Here is an 11,797-nt window from a genome sequence, read left to right on the forward strand (position 1 = left end):
ACCGGTGCAGCAGTCCAGTACAAATGCTGAACTGGCTGCAGTGATTTAGTGCAAGAGGAATACTAGCTTCCTCTCCTTAGCCTTTCCTCTCCAAAAACAGGCTGAATACCTTGAGCTTTGAGATGGGGAATGAAACAAGAGCAGGACAATTTTTATGTACTTGTTTGCTGCTCCGCAAAGTGGGAGTGGCAAGGCAGAGAACAGCTTTTCATAGACTCCTAGAACTAACAGACATACCGTTAAAGCTGAAGACATGTTTGATGCCAGGCCACGTAAGCACATGGTGCAAAATCTTATCAAAATCATCCGCAGACTGCCCACTCTTGACTGGCCAGGACTTCACAATAATAGTTGATACAAGCTGACTCAACTGGCCCATGTCGTAGGAAGATACTTGCTCAAGCAGATTGCTCTGAGTCTGCACAAGGTGTGTAAGACAGAGAAGGAACACATCAGTGTTTTGGATTATACTACATCCACCTTTGTCTTGGCATCGGGCACTGGTGTCAAGAAGTCACACCTGCAGGAATATGCCTCCATATTCCAACAAAGCCGCATGACATGACTGACACCAGAAGCCCTGATGGCAAAAGCGCTGCAAGTCTCTTCATGGACCCTTTGTAAGTGGATCCTGATTTCTTGTCAATGTTCTTTTTTGTTGGTTTAACAAACTTAAACAATCCACAGCAACTCAAGCAATTAGAAACTGAACGTGCAACTCTCCTTCCACCACAATGCTCATCCCTATGCAACAGGAAATTTGGCTTTGCCTTTTCCTACCTTGAGGGAAAATACAATACCTGGCAAGCCACGGCCACAGCCTCCGTGGCACAGTTACTGAAACACGAGTCGATGGAAGAGTCAAACTCCGTAAGTCTGTGGTGCTGAGCGCAGTAGACTAAGATTTGGTTCACTGGAGGCTCCTACAGGGCAGAAGGGAGATTTCTTATCAACTTACAGTTTCCAAAGTGTTTCTTCTGAAAGCATTAAATGCTGCTATCAAGACAATAAGAGGAACTAAGAAGAAAAATTTAAGTTTCCTTGTGGAGCCAAGCATCAGCCCATTTATCAGGGCCTGGAAGAGAGATGAAACACAAATAAATGCTTGGAAAATCTTTCCATCTAAAATGTGCAGTTATTTAATATGCACCTCTCCGAGCCAAGCTTCCACCAGGAAATAATTTGTTTCCTGATTATACCATGAAAATCAATGGCTTAAAGAATTTTGCAGGTGATGTAGAAAGGAGATGAGAAGATATACAAGTTCAGTTCCAAAGGGAGCTACACATTTGGGCATGCATTTGGGAGCCTGGACAACACAATTTCTGCGCAATGAATGGAAGGAGACAAGCGCCAACTTCGCTTCTCTAAGTCCTTGCGTACTTACTTTACACCCACTGTTTCTTAGAACTATAGTGGTGGTAACTGCTCAAAATGTGCAATTCCTTTTAAAGCATCAGGGTATCGGTCACTGCTAGAAACAGACCAGCACTGCAGCCAGGCTAGCAGGCTACTGGAGTCTCTGACAGCAAGAATACACCATGGTACAGTTTCATGTCCAATTTTTGAGCCTTCAGAACATGGTTTATAAAAGCAATAGCAATTTTTATTACCATAGCCACAGTGTTTTCATGTGCCCATTCAGGCTCTAGAAGCTATTCTCTAAGCGCAGCAGAAGACTGCCTATCCGCTCAGAACTTGGCCCACCAGCATGGAGTCACTCCCCATGGTCCTCCCTACCTCCTGAATTCTTTTCTCCAGATCTGCAAGCAAAGTCTTCTTCCACCTCTCAGTGAACTGTTCATCTGGAAAGCTGATCTTCACAAATTTGTTCCAGGCCTGCAGGCGAGAAGCAAAGCAACCCAAAGCACTAAGTGCTGAGATTTAACATTCAAATAAGGAAATTAAAAGAACTATGCTCCACACTCCTCAGACAATCTGCAGTCCTTTCAGATGTTTCCACCCAGAAGAAAAAGAGCACTCCCAGAGCTGCAAAAGGCAGCTTTTAAACCCAAACAGTGTTGAAATGTCCCAATAGCTAAAGGAGACATTTGGATGAACCACTGACACCTTGATGCTGGAAACTGTCCCAGGCAGGGCTAGGAGCAGAGCAAGTCAGACTGTAAGGAGTTGTTCTGTGCCTTGCCTGCTGGAAGGCCTGAAGAACAGCCAGGACACACAGGGTGAGCTGGACAACAGCTCCAGCTAAATACCAGCAAGGGGCAGCTCCTCATCCCAGCAATGGCTCTTGGAACAGCCAAGAAAAAGGAGAAATAAAGTGAGCTGAGCAGCACCAATTACAGCCCCTCGCTTTTCAGCCCAATAGCGTTTAAAGCAATGCAGCTCCTCAGCTTGTAGCCTGTACTGCCTCTCCCCATCTCATCCCTTACCCAGCCACAGCAGATACAGTTCCCAGCAAAGAGCCATTAGACTAAAGACCATACGGTTAAGCTACAGTAAAACACCTTTTTATTATTATTTTTAGAAGATGACAAACCTCAAGCTCCCAAGCAAAAGAGAACATTGCATTCTCTGGGTATTCTTTCAATAACTTCAGGTGTAAAGCATTTCTGAACCAGGTTCGGGTATCTCTCAGAGCTTCATTGAATACTTCCACACCTGGAACTTCCTGCACGGCATCCCTGGGATCCTGCTGCACACACAGAAGAAAACAAAAACAACAACAAAAAAGCAGGAGAGCAATGTACAACTGATTTAAATAAATATTTCTAAAAGAGATGGCATAAATGCATCTAAAGCATAAGCATGCCCAGCAACAGAGACCCACCACTGCTTCGGTAAAGGATAGAGGGAGGCTAGGAAAATGCAATGCTTACAGATAGTTTGTGCTTAAGAAAGCTTATTGTGAGAAGTAAAGACAATGTATGTTTAAGGGGAAAAAAAACCTAAACAGACATAAAATAAAACCCCTGACAGCCAACCTAGGCATTTGACCTTATTTGCAATAAGAAGAATCAAAATCATTAAAATATTTCACAACTTTTTGAAAGTACTGCAACCTTGGAAAATTTAGAGTATTAAGTTTTCCAAATTGAAAATTGATATGATCTAAAACCATTTTTGTAATACTTCAAGATATCTTGCCCATGTTGACGCATGAATTGTTCCTTGGCACTCACTGCTGTGGGCTGAAGTTTGGCAACTTTCGAAATCATCATGGCAGTCGTGGCAGGAATCATGAACCACCAGCCGTACTTCAAACACTTGCAGAGCTTCTTATACAGCTTGAAGCAACACATCAAGCAGGACCGCCAGGAGTGAGCTTCCAGAGCTCTGAAGGACAGCAATAAAGAGGAAGAATTTCTTTTCTGCTCAGAGGAAAAAAAAAATTTTAAAACCTCCACCAAATTCAATATGGTGTGGCAACTAACCACCCCTCCCTCAGATGGAATTAAAAAAGTGTTTAAAAAAAATTGACCAAGGGATAGAAATAGGGGGTTCTTTCAGCCATATCGATTTCAATGCACACATTCAAGCTACAAGCATAACCCCACCCCACAGGCATGGTGTCAATAAAAAGGACGATGCTCTCGCAAAAGCACACGTCGGTTACCTGGCCTGCTTCTCATCCAAGGTACACAGCAGCGTCTTTAGAAGACTCTCTACTACCTAAGAATGGAAAGATAGAAATACTAAACTGTGGAAGAAATTTTACAGACTGGTTCCTCATCATTTGAGGAGATGCCTGTGAAAGAGGGAATTCAGAATTCTGCCATGCCTTCTCCAACGCTTTATACATACCCTATAAAAAGTGATTTACACTGGCTGTCAGAGTCAACATATAGGTGGCTATTATTCATACAAACAAAACCTGCACTTCTTGCAAACTAGGGATTTAAAATTTATTATTAGTTGCAATGTCCAGTTGCTGCCGTCCTCAAATACAAGTGTTTTCATGACAGGCAGGAAAAGCTCTCAAATCAGCGGCACCTTGCCCAAACCCCCAAGAGCTGTACAAAAAATAGTTTCAGGCAGCCATCTAAGGATCTCAGGACTAAAATACTTGCCATCAGTGACTAAGAGCAAAATCCAGATAAGCAGACCCTTCTCTCATCAATGTCAACAACATTTTTTGCTACAGATACAGCCTCTCATCTCCTCTTAGGAGTCTCCTACTTCAGAGCAATTATTTTTTCTTTCAGCTAAATTTTAAGCTCTCTGTGCTCTGACTTGCTGCCAACCACGTTGCCTTCAGTGACAGTCAGTTCTACCAAAAGGCACACTACAGCCCAACTTCAGCTTTTACCCCTGAGCTGGGTAAAGGTGCCAGAAGACAAACCTTAGAATTCTTCCACGAAAGGTCAACATTCTCTAATCTGTAAGAAACACCTTCAAGAGTAGTTAACAAACCACTGGGGAAGTTTTTTATAAATTCAGCCAGGCTCTCCAGGGGCAGCACACACATCCAGGACTTGACCAGAGTCGTATCAAATTCCATCAAGTATATCTTTTCTTTCATTAGTTGCAGTAGGGTCCCCCTGGATGGAAGGCAAAACAAAGTCTCCAAGTTTGGAAGGTACAAAAGGCTAAAAGCTTGTTCAGCCCACAGAGGACTCTTGTTCTCACTCTTCAGCTTTTTTCATTTACAGCTGAAGATCAGTAGAAGACCCCAAGACCCAGTAATCGCAGAAGCAGTGTCAAACTGCTGAGCAGAAGTACTCAAGGAAATTAAACTCCAGGTCTTGCTCAGATTCTGCACATCACATACCATGAGCTGCTTTAACTCACACCAGGCATCACCAACCACACAAGCTGCTTCATGGCTTGCGGAATTAAAGGGTATTTCTGTCTGAAAGGTAATACACTGCACAGCTTTGCTACACACCATAGGCTGAGCAACCCATATGGTCTGCGTTCATATATCCCAAACATCCACTATGAACATGCTATGTTTCTTATTTTTTAAAAACAAGAGAGTTAGAAAAAAAAGATATAAAGGTGACCACCACCAACTACAGTGTCAAGGCACTGGATATAACTGGTAATTCTGGAAAACTCACGTATCGTGCCTCTTCCTTGTTTCAGCAAATGGAAGCCCTTCCAGCCCTGCCCAGGCATCTTCCTCTATCGGCAAGTGGTCGTGCTGCGAAGGAGCAGCAAAGAAATGCAGAAGAGGAAGAATCCACACCCACTGGTCTACTTGGTCATCAATGCATCTCTGGCACAAGTTTGTCAGGTGAACATTCAAACTATAAAAAATAACCAAAACAAAACAATGCCCAAAAATCCACACACAGTAAAAGAACAGCTTTTTACAGGAGCCAAGAATGTCCTTGGGGCAGGGGGCGGGGAAAGGCTACATCTCAATCTTGCTATGTACCTTCAAATAACTTCTGATAATTATTTTAGCTCGATCTTATCTTTATTGAAGAGCATATATGGTAGAAGTTTAAGACTCAAAGCTGTAATCGTACCTGAACCTCTCTGCACAAACCCTACTTGTACGGCACCAAGAAGTGCCAATACTTTGCCTACAGTTTCCACGTGAGCCCCACCCAGCTCAGTCAGGATCCGGTGACACAGATGCACAGAGCCAGGCATTCTAGGGACAACTCTCTGCCTCCTTGGTTGGGCTAAAGTACTACAAAGGCCTCCAAAAGGGAATTTAATAGCTGCAGCTGTGCAAGTGAAGAACTAGAAATGTGAGTGCCAGATAAGCAGTTAAACAACAGTCTAATAAGCAGGCTCTCTGAGGGAAAAAAATCAACAAAAAAATGTGTAATGATGCACATCAGAGGAGACAAGAAGAATCCAAACATGGCATTTAAATTTAAAGGAGTAAACACATGATGATCCCAATCACTGGAGTCTCTAAGTATGAATAGCAAAGAGGTAAGAAGCTAGAAACTGCTCGACTGAAAAGGATAACAAATAAGATTTTTTATATATAAAGAAACAAACTCAATTTTTAACTCAATCTACTACCCTGGCAACAGTGACAAGTTGCAATAAGGGGAATCCTTTTTGGACAAAAGTAAAACATTGTTCACATCAATAAAGGTATGCAACTGTAAGAGGGCCCCGGGGAGGTTGTGCAATCTTCATCCCTGGAGCTTTTCAGAACTCGACTGCAACCTTGCCTGGACATTAGCTCTGCTTTGAGCAGGAGGCTGGAACACAGACCTCCAAAGATGCCGTCAAATCTGACTTTTTTCTGATCCTCTGACACTAGAGAGCCGAATCCCGTATTGCTTTATCACAGGGTACTACGCTTGCAGCAAAGCCAGCCCAGTTAGTTGCCTTGTAAGTGCTCCAGTAACATACACACCTAGTAACTGCTGCAAAAGCCTTTTTGATACGATGAAGTTCATCCAGTGAGGCTTGTTGTGACACCTTGTCCAGGCACAAGAGGCTACACAGGTCAGCCAGATCGCTTTTCAGTGCTGGCAGCCCAAGCAGTTCAACTACTGTAAGAACGGTGAGCCCCAGAGCTAGTTTACTTTTTATTACTACGTCCTCCTGCGATGCTCCTCCACCCTCTGGTGCAAGGAAAGGAAGAGCTATTTTCCTCATATATTTTAGCAGCAAATCATTCACCTAGGGAAAAGAAGGGAGGAAACAAACCAGCCACAGGATTAGTTCCCCAACAAGTCTTTTTCCTCTGAAGCCATTTTCTTCTGCTGGTTACAGCGCGGACACTCAATAGCCCTGTACACCCCACAGCACCATGGTGGTACCAGGATCTAAGCACACATGGTACTGACCACCACCAGAACATCAGGCGTGGTACTCCAGTACCTGTGATGGTTTCGTGCCCCTCTGGGCTACCAGCTCCCACCACTAAGCTCCTGCTACACCTTCCCATGCCCAACAAAACTGGGGAGCATCAAAGGGCTGGGGCAGGTGTCAGGAATGGAACTGGTGAGCTGAGCAGTGCTGCCTTATGTCACCATCGCACACCACAAGCAGGCTCCAACTTCCCACTGGGAATCAGGCTTCCTTGGGAATTGTCCTCAGCCACAGCCCCCAAAAGCTACTCTGAAACCATGTTTGGGGATCCAGAGTACTGTGGTGCTTGGCGATGCCAAAAATCACCCTTCTGAAAACTGGCAGCGACATGAAACACCCGTGGGCTCTGCTGAGCTGGGGGGCTATGCCATCTTGTGGTCTCTCCCGTATCACCAGGAGGAGGGAGGCTGTGGAGAGCTAGAAACAAGCAGCCCCACACCGGTCCAAAGCCCCAAAAAAGGTGATGTGACATTTCCGCTATATTTGATAATTATGCCAGGCAAGAAATTCAGGACTGCTTAGAACTGGACCAGGAGGAGCTCGTCTCAGAAAAGGCAGGCTTAGAATCCAAGGCAAGGCCAGAGAAGCTGGCGACAGAGTGACTGGCAGCAAAACTAAGTGGCCAGGCTTTGGAAATTAATATCCAGACACAAAGCCCACTCAAGTAAGAAAGTCATAGAATCACAGAATCGTTTAGGTTGGAAAAGCCCTTTAAGCTCCCCCAGCCCAACCGTTCCCCTACCCCTGCCATCCCACCACTAAACCCTGTCCCTAAGCACCGCGTCTGCCTGGCTTTTAAATCCCCCCAGGGATGGGGACTTCCCTGGCCAGCCCCTTCCAGCCCCTGACAGCCCTTTGGGGAAGGAATTGTTCCCCATGGCCAACCCCACCCTGCCCTGGCACAACTTGAGGCCGCTGCCCCTCGTCCCATCACCCCTTCCCTGGGAGCAGAGCCCAACCCCCCCGGCTCCCCCCTCCTCTCAGGCAGTTGTAGGGAGCGATGAGGGCTCCCCTCAGCCTCCTCTGCTCCAGGCTGAACCCCCCCAGCTCCCCCAGCCGCTCCCCAGCAGCCTGGGGCTCCAGACCCCTCCCCAGCTTCATTGCTCTCCTCTGGACATGTTCCAGCACATCACAGCTCTGCTGCTGACCAAATTGAGATATTCAGAAAGGCACCTAATTGCAAAGGTGTGACTGAAGTTCCCAAGGCAGAAGGTGGCAGTCACCCCGAAAGGATCCCCACTGCTTCTCTCAAACCTGAACTTCTTGACCAGAAAAGCAAAATTAATTTTGCTGTTGACCTTGTTGGGTTAAAGTTCTGTGTTTAGTAACTGAATGTCTGTTTTCTAGTATATGAAAACAGATTACCTGCTGTTTGCCAAAGTTTAGCTCTGTCCATAGCATTGCCGTGCCGTCATGTACCAATGGGTCTATTGTAACGACATAAAACTGTCTCAGCTGTGCAAAGAAGTTTCTCAGGTTGTCGGGACTCCAGGTTCCAAGAATGCTGAAGATATTTTCCAACATAATATTTGCCGCTATTATCTTCCCTCGCACTATGTCTTTGTTTTCATTGCCAGCAATCTTATGCCAAAAGTTTTTCATTGTAGAAGGCTTTGCACACACAATATCATCATACTGATGCCATTCTAGAATAAGCAACAGAGGCGAGAACACAGGAAAACAATTGTCTGAGAAACAAACATGTACTGATCATAGAATCACAGAATCGTTTAGGTTGGAAAAGACCTTTAAGATCATCAAGTCCAACCGCTAACCTAACCCTGCCATCCCACCACTAAACCATGTCTTCACTCTTTCAGCTGTCCACAGAAATACCCCCACTGACCCATTAAGTTTCCAGCTGCAGACAGTGTGGTCTAATAATAATGCTTCATCCACATGAAGTTAGAGATCATCCCACCAAAAACCCATGGATCATCCCAATACGCACATCCAGTCAGAAAAGCTCACCTCTGTTGTTGAGCAAGCAGTGTCTTATCAATAAGCAGCGATTCACATGACCACCCACTACTGGACGCTTATAAATAAATTCATACTGCCCTTCACCACAGGTAACCCAATATTTGTAAGGAATGCATCTATCAATATTTTCTTTTGGAAGATTTGCAGTGCCTTCAATGAGGTATCCATGTTCTCCTAGACGCCTAGGAAACACAAAACACAGCAAAGGACATGTCAGCTGATCTACACACTTCCTTTTCCACAAATCGCTCAATTTTTAATAGGAGTGGTGATTACTCTTTCATGATGAAAATTTTAGGATGGTTATCTCCACTATGAAAACCCTTTGTAGCAATACCCACCTATGGATGTACAGCTACAGTCTTACGTATTAAATTAAGTATACACTGCATCCTGTTCTCCAGAGCCAACACTCCTGTGCTTCTGCGTGACTCAAGAGGATACTTACTTGCTGCAGTTCAGCTCACAAATGTGGTCCTTCCAGTTTGCATAGGGAGAAATGCCTTCAGCCCTGATGAACACTTTATGGGTCTCGGGGTTTAGTCTGAAGTCTTTGGACAATATTGCATGGAAATACACTGTAACACCATCACTGCGGTTCACAGAACTACAAGAAAGAATTAGAAGGAAAATAGAAAGAATTCTAATTTCTTTTTTTTTTTTTTTAAATGGCACAGATCATTATTATAAACAACAACAAAGATTTGAACCACTAGCTTACTGGATGCAAGACCCCTCAGCTCTGTCAGCAGTTCACTCAAACTGATGCTACATAGCAGGCCTAGTGTAAAGCCTAGTGAAAAAAGGAAAAATGGGTTCCTAAAGGCAGCATGAAATGCTCTGGCCATGTGCATCTGGGTCACTGCGCGGGTAAGCCAACAGGAACACCTCACCCAACAGAGTCACCTGAAATGGCTAAGCTTTATCCCTCTTCCAGCACATACACATTAAGCAAAACAAGTAACACTAATCAGAACAGCTCTTCACACCATTAAAGTCACACATGTGAAGCACATGTTGCTCATAAGAGTAAGAAATGAGGGCGATCATCTTTTTGTTCATCAGATACTCAAAAAGGTTCAAGTACCAAGGGTACCACATTACCCAGTCTGCGATCTGTGCTGCAACTCATGATTAAACATTGGCTCCCTTTTGCATGAGCAGTAGCTTACCTTGGTTTTAAGGCTACATATCCCAGATGCATGCAGATGTAATCGTAGTACTTCAATCCCCTGCCCCAGTCTGCAGTCCCTTAGTCCTCCTCACACCAAGTCCTCTAAGCAAAAAATGCTGGGGAGCAGCAGGGGTGTTCTCACCTTTCTGTAAACTTATCCACGGGTTTCTGGTTCCTTTCTTGCTTTTTCTTCTTGTCACTGTCTGCTACAGCTGAAGCACCATCCTTCCTCGCAGCCTCAGGTCCTTTGGTCTGATTTGCCTTCTCAGTCACTCCATGCATTTTCTCAGTGGGGGTCGTCTTTTTCCCCTTTGTGTCTTCATTCTGCAATAGGAAGACAAATAGTGCCCAACTAGACTGGACACCCTGGGTGTACAACATCCATAGAAATATCCAACACCTCTTCAGACGCCTGGGAATATCCAGAATTCACAACATACCAGCTAGCTTCATACTTCTGGAAATACCAATCCCTCACTGAGGGAAGCTACTGGTTAAGGAAAATAGTGCACGATTGCAAGAGGAATCCAACCCAGACACATTGGCAAGAAGTCAGATCAACAAGTCACAGGTCCCCAGAGGATGGGGCGTAAAGAAAATGGAAGATAACCATCAGCAATTTACAACTTAGCAGGCCTGTGGGTGAGTGGAGCACAGACACCTACGAAGCACAAAGCTCTCCTGGTCGGAGGAGACCTGACAGGGCTCACTGGAAGAGCTGTCTGGAGAAGGGACAAGTTCACAGCTCCTGGGGGTAACCAAGCAACCTCTCAGTGAGAGCTGTGCTAGAACTAACACACAGGAGAGCAAAACTTGAAAAAGAAACACTTCATAGCGTTCCCCGCTTTCTCTCCATATCCCCAGCCTCGTGGTCTTTCAGCTTTACCAACAGCACAAAAGAATCACAGTTAAAGGGAAGCTTTGCCCAACTCAACCAAGCACTCACCCGGGTGTTCACTCACACACTTACTTTGGAAGTCGAACAGCTCGCTTTCTGGCTGGTGTCTTTATCCTTCCCAGCCTGCGAGCTCTTGACCACAGGTGGAGCCTCTGTGTTTTGACCTTGATGTTCAGCAGAAGGAGTTGCAGGCTTACTTCTAGGGTCTCCTGCACCAGGAGACGACCCAGAGGAAACGCTCTCTCTCTCTCCTGCTGAGGCCACTTTCTTACAGCCACTTGAGGACTGGGAATCTGGTCTGGTTTCTGGAAGCTGGCCAACATCAGGGGCACAGCTGCCCCCTTCCACATTACTCCTGACCATTTCTCCATGCTCTGTGGTACTTCCACCCCCGACCTCCTCCTTTGAGGCTTCAGAGCTTGGAGATGGGGCAGTCACATTATCCATGCTGCTCTGCTTTGGTGGGGTAGTCACATCTACGCTGCTGTCAGTGCCTTCTGCAACCGCTTCCAGACTTCCAGCTTCCTTTCCCAAGCAACCCAATGCCCTGTCGCTTTCGTCTGTGCCTCCACTGTCACCAGCAAGTACATCAGCACCCGGTTTGGCTACTTCACCGCCCGAGGTGTGGATTTCTTGTGGAATAACACATGTATCAGGCAATTCTGTGGTTTGAGCTGGTGCTGTGCTTACAGGAGGCAGAGAGTCCTGTTTCCCAGAGCTGGAAGGACCCTTCTTTGCTTTATTCCTCTTTCTTCTCTATTGAAAAAAAAAAAAAAAAAAAAAAAAAAAGGAGGAACAACACAGTGTCTGTTTATTCAATGTCGAAGAGAAATTCTTTGTCACCTCCTCCACTGCAGCTAGTATCAACACCTTCCTGGTACACTGGGTTAATGGAGAACAACCAGGAAGAGAAGGGACGAGACCAGCCACCATCTTCTATAGCAGGTGAAATGCAACTCTTGAGAATTCTGTAGCTTTTATTTTCAAGACTT

General features: G+C 45.3%; 1 protein-coding gene across 1 annotated transcript in view; it reads right to left on the reverse strand.

The window, feature by feature from the left end:
- Positions 1-11,797, reverse strand: part of RNF213 (ring finger protein 213) — a 56,854-nt gene that overhangs the window by 41,228 nt on the left and 3,829 nt on the right. The window contains exons 3-16 of the mRNA XM_035899235.1: positions 10,878-11,561; positions 10,050-10,231; positions 9,182-9,340; positions 8,722-8,915; positions 8,116-8,396; positions 6,290-6,558; positions 5,022-5,210; positions 4,301-4,499; positions 3,575-3,630; positions 3,141-3,294; positions 2,498-2,653; positions 1,741-1,839; positions 801-923; positions 238-418 (exon numbers count right to left, since the gene is read on the reverse strand). Of these exons, the coding sequence (XP_035755128.1) occupies positions 238-418; positions 801-923; positions 1,741-1,839; positions 2,498-2,653; positions 3,141-3,294; positions 3,575-3,630; positions 4,301-4,499; positions 5,022-5,210; positions 6,290-6,558; positions 8,116-8,396; positions 8,722-8,915; positions 9,182-9,340; positions 10,050-10,231; positions 10,878-11,561 (2,926 nt within the window). The remainder of the gene's footprint in view (positions 1-237; positions 419-800; positions 924-1,740; positions 1,840-2,497; positions 2,654-3,140; positions 3,295-3,574; positions 3,631-4,300; positions 4,500-5,021; positions 5,211-6,289; positions 6,559-8,115; positions 8,397-8,721; positions 8,916-9,181; positions 9,341-10,049; positions 10,232-10,877; positions 11,562-11,797) is intronic.

Source organism: Egretta garzetta, unplaced genomic scaffold, assembly GCF_000687185.1.
Source record: "Egretta garzetta isolate BGI_Z169 unplaced genomic scaffold, ASM68718v1 scaffold131, whole genome shotgun sequence".
Lineage (NCBI taxonomy): Eukaryota > Metazoa > Chordata > Aves > Pelecaniformes > Ardeidae > Egretta > Egretta garzetta.